Source organism: Myodes glareolus, chromosome 9, assembly GCF_982192425.1.
Source record: "Myodes glareolus chromosome 9, mMyoGla1.1, whole genome shotgun sequence".
NCBI lineage: Eukaryota > Metazoa > Chordata > Mammalia > Rodentia > Cricetidae > Myodes > Myodes glareolus.
This window is the reverse complement of record NC_142034.1, coordinates 73,788,084-73,791,523: the sequence shown is the minus strand read 5'-3', so window position 1 is coordinate 73,791,523 and position 3,440 is coordinate 73,788,084. Positions and strand designations below refer to the sequence as shown.

Sequence of the window (3,440 nt, the reverse complement as noted above, 5' to 3'; positions counted from 1 at the left end):
AGCATAAAGAGACGGGAACAATACATTTCCACTGACTTAAAGCAGTCACTTCCATTGGCTCTGTGAATTTGGATAAATCATCTCTCACCTCATGCTTCAGCTTTTTCACTTATAAAGTGCAGTGTGATTCCACAATTATCAGGCTAAGGAAGGGTTAGCACAGGAAAGACCCTACACATGCAAACAGGAGTGAAGAAGAACACAGCTATTGTAATCAGATCCTATTAAAATAACTATCCTCTTCTGTAAAATTGCTCAGGCAGACTACTCAGTTTTAGTAAATTCCCAGCCAACAATTAAGCTCTTCCAAATTTATGATGTTTTTGCTTAAGAGTTGACCTCCAATCTTACCTTGAGATTGAACTTTCTACCCCACAGATATGGGCAGAAAGAACCAGACGATAGCCACAGAATTCCTCCTCCTGGGATTCTCTGAACAGTCAGAGCAAGAAGAGGTTGTCTTTGGGCTGTTCTTGGGGGTGTACATGGTCACCATTTCTGGGAACCTTCTCATTATCCTGGCCATCAGCTGTGACTCTCATCTCCACACACCCATGTACTTCTTCTTGGCCAACCTCTCCAGTGTCGACATCTGCTTTTCCTCAGTCACCATCCCCAAGGCTCTGGTGAATCACATGGTGGGAAGCAAGTCCATATCTTACACAGAGTGTATGACCCAGATCTATTTCTTTATCACATTCATCAACATGGACAGCTTCCTCCTGAGTGTGATGGCCTATGACCGCTATGTGGCTATTTGTCATCCACTCCACTACACCCTGATGATGAGGCCCAGACTCTGTGTCCTCCTGGTGGCCATACCATGGGTCATCACAAACCTGCATGCTCTCTTGCACACTCTCCTCATGGTTCGACTCACCTTCTGTTCTCACAATGCAGTGCACCACTTCTTCTGTGACCCATATCCTATCCTGAAGCTCTCTTGTTCTGACACCTTTATCAATGATGTCACAGCCTTCACTGTGGGTGGGCTGACCTCTGTCCCACCATTCATGTGCATCATTGTCTCGTATGCCTATATCCTCTCCCATGTACTGAAGTTCCCATCCATTCAGGGGATAAGAAAAGCCCTGTCCACGTGTGGGTCCCACCTCACCGTGGTCTGCCTTTTCTATGGAGCGATCCTGGGGGTCTATATGCACCCTTCATCTACATACTCAGTGCAAGACATGGTGGCCACTGCCATTTTCACTGTGGTGACACCCATGGTCAATCCCTTCATCTACAGCCTGAGGAATCACGATGTCAAAGGAGCCCTAAAGAAACTCATATTTAGGAGACTCAGTTCTTCAAAATTCTACAGCTAGACAGTTTTAAAATGAAGAAGACTAATAATGGAGCAATAGAGGCTGTGTTGAGTATATTCATCTGTTCATCTTGCTGTGTGCAAATACAATGCCAATGAATAGTCATAAAATTATGAATTTATTGTCTACATCTAGAATGAATCCTGTGACCTTTATTTTAGAGAAAAACACAAGAGAGGGGGTTTAGATGAGTCTGTTTGCTGACCTCATGTAACGTCTCAATGTGCCTTCCATGGCTGTGTCTAGCAGTATTAAAAGATGCTAGTAGACATCTTTTAATGCTAGTAGGACTAATATTAAATGCTAATAATTTTTATTTAAATTTTAATGCTAGTAGTACATTAAGAGATGCTAGTATGACTTTGGACTCATATGCCTTCTGAGGGTTACATGAAATAATAAAGTTTTACAAATAATGTTTGCAGCATAATTTTGAATGAAATATATGCTAATAATTATTGAATAATTATAATATGTTACAGATTATCTCTGCATCAGATTTGTTTGTTTGTTTTAAGACAGGGTCTCACTATGTAACCCTGGCTGCCCTGGAACTTGCTATGTAGAGGAGACTGACCTTGAACTCACAGGGATCTGCCTTCCCCTACCTCCTGAGTACTGGGACTTAAGGTGTGTGCCATCATGCCTGGATTATCTCTGTACTATCTTACTTGAGGCTCGCACTTCCCTGTGATATAATCCTCCCATCTACAGTTCAAGGAAATTGAATCACAAAGAAATTAACCTGTCCAGGTCCATAGAATCACTAATGATGCTTAGAAATATCCAAGACTTTATTGAAATAGAAAAATAAATTACCAAATCCTGGGAAGCATGAAGGAAATAGAAAGACGAAAACATCCTATTTTGTTCCTGGCCCCAGTCTGGAGTGAAAGAATACATGGGAGTTGTTTGTGCAGGGAACGGTCAGCTATTGGGGACTGGTTCTGTTTCCGTTTCTGACCCTTTGATGAGCTGCATAACAAGCCAGCCGTGCAGGTAGAGGGCCAAGAATATGTCCTGGAATGCTCCCTGGGCCCACGAATAGCTTCTCAGGCAGGTACTTGGGTGACAGTGGGTGATGGTGAAGGACGACATGCTTGGTTCCTACTTTGAATCACGTCAGTGGTTACTCAAGACACGAGAACCTTTTTAAATGCTGGTGTGCGGTGTGTCAGACACAGAGTAACTGTAATGGGCAATCACTGTGATTGCAGTCTTCAGATTTCGTGGTGTTCATTCAGATGTAGCTCATCAATACGCCAGGCATCAGCAGAGAAGTCTGACAAAGATACTCACATTTGGGGTGCTTCTTGCTGCCAGGACTCCTGGGATGCACCCCTTCCCTCCCTGCCAGACAGTTCCTGAAGCATTAATTCACCATTTGGAGACAGCTCTTAGCAGCCACTCAAGAGCTCCCAGGGCGCCAGTTCAAACCAAGCTTTCTTCACACTTCCCCTCAGATTTCCCTCTGCGACTCATACAACACGAACCACGGGAAGAGCCGGGCGTAGGGACCCATGCCTATGATGCCAGCACATAGGGCACTGAGGCAGGAAGATGCAAGTTCATTGTCAGCTTGAGCTCCGAGGCTCTGACTCTTTCAACTTCTAGGACTGGGAAGGGAAGGAACTCTAGATAATACAATACTGGTCAAAATATGCCAGACACCATAAAGACTGGTACTAAGCTTTCATGGAAATAGATACTTATAATATATTCTGATAGAACACATACTATTCAGTACTTACAACATTTCTGTAACCAGTTTAGTGAATATGCAAAAAGGTTGGTTGATTTGAACAGGAAAGTTCAGAATCCGATCCAGGAGCAGTAGAAGTGGGTTGGAAATCTCTAGGGGCTGATATCCTGCATCATCTAACAGAAGGTAAAGCAGAATGCCAATCACACCACCAATTCAGAACTCCATTCCCTGCTCAAGCATGAAAAAACCCAGTATTGCTTCATGAGAAATGGCCATAGTTCTTTGGTAAGAGGGTGGCAGGCACGAACCACCCACTTCTCAATATTGCTCAGCCCGACTGTGTTTGCATAGACAGCAGTCCGCTTGCCCAGTGGGGCTGGATGTTGTCCCTGAGGGAAGGCTGTTAG

General features: G+C 43.9%; 1 protein-coding gene across 1 annotated transcript; it reads left to right on the top strand.

Annotated features, from left to right (window-relative positions):
• Positions 1 to 380: 380 nt before the first annotated feature.
• On the top strand, positions 381 to 1,328 carry LOC125411599 (olfactory receptor 1f45-like). The gene has a single exon (XM_048451800.2). It carries the CDS (start codon positions 381 to 383, stop codon positions 1,326 to 1,328), a length of 948 nt encoding a protein of 315 aa, XP_048307757.1.
• Positions 1,329 to 3,440: the final 2,112 nt, after the last annotated feature.

Excerpts from the sequence above, each read along its gene's own strand:
- LOC125411599 (XM_048451800.2), top strand. The coding sequence starts at position 381 with ATGGGCAGAAAGAACCAGACGATAGCCACAGAATTCCTCCTCCTGGGA.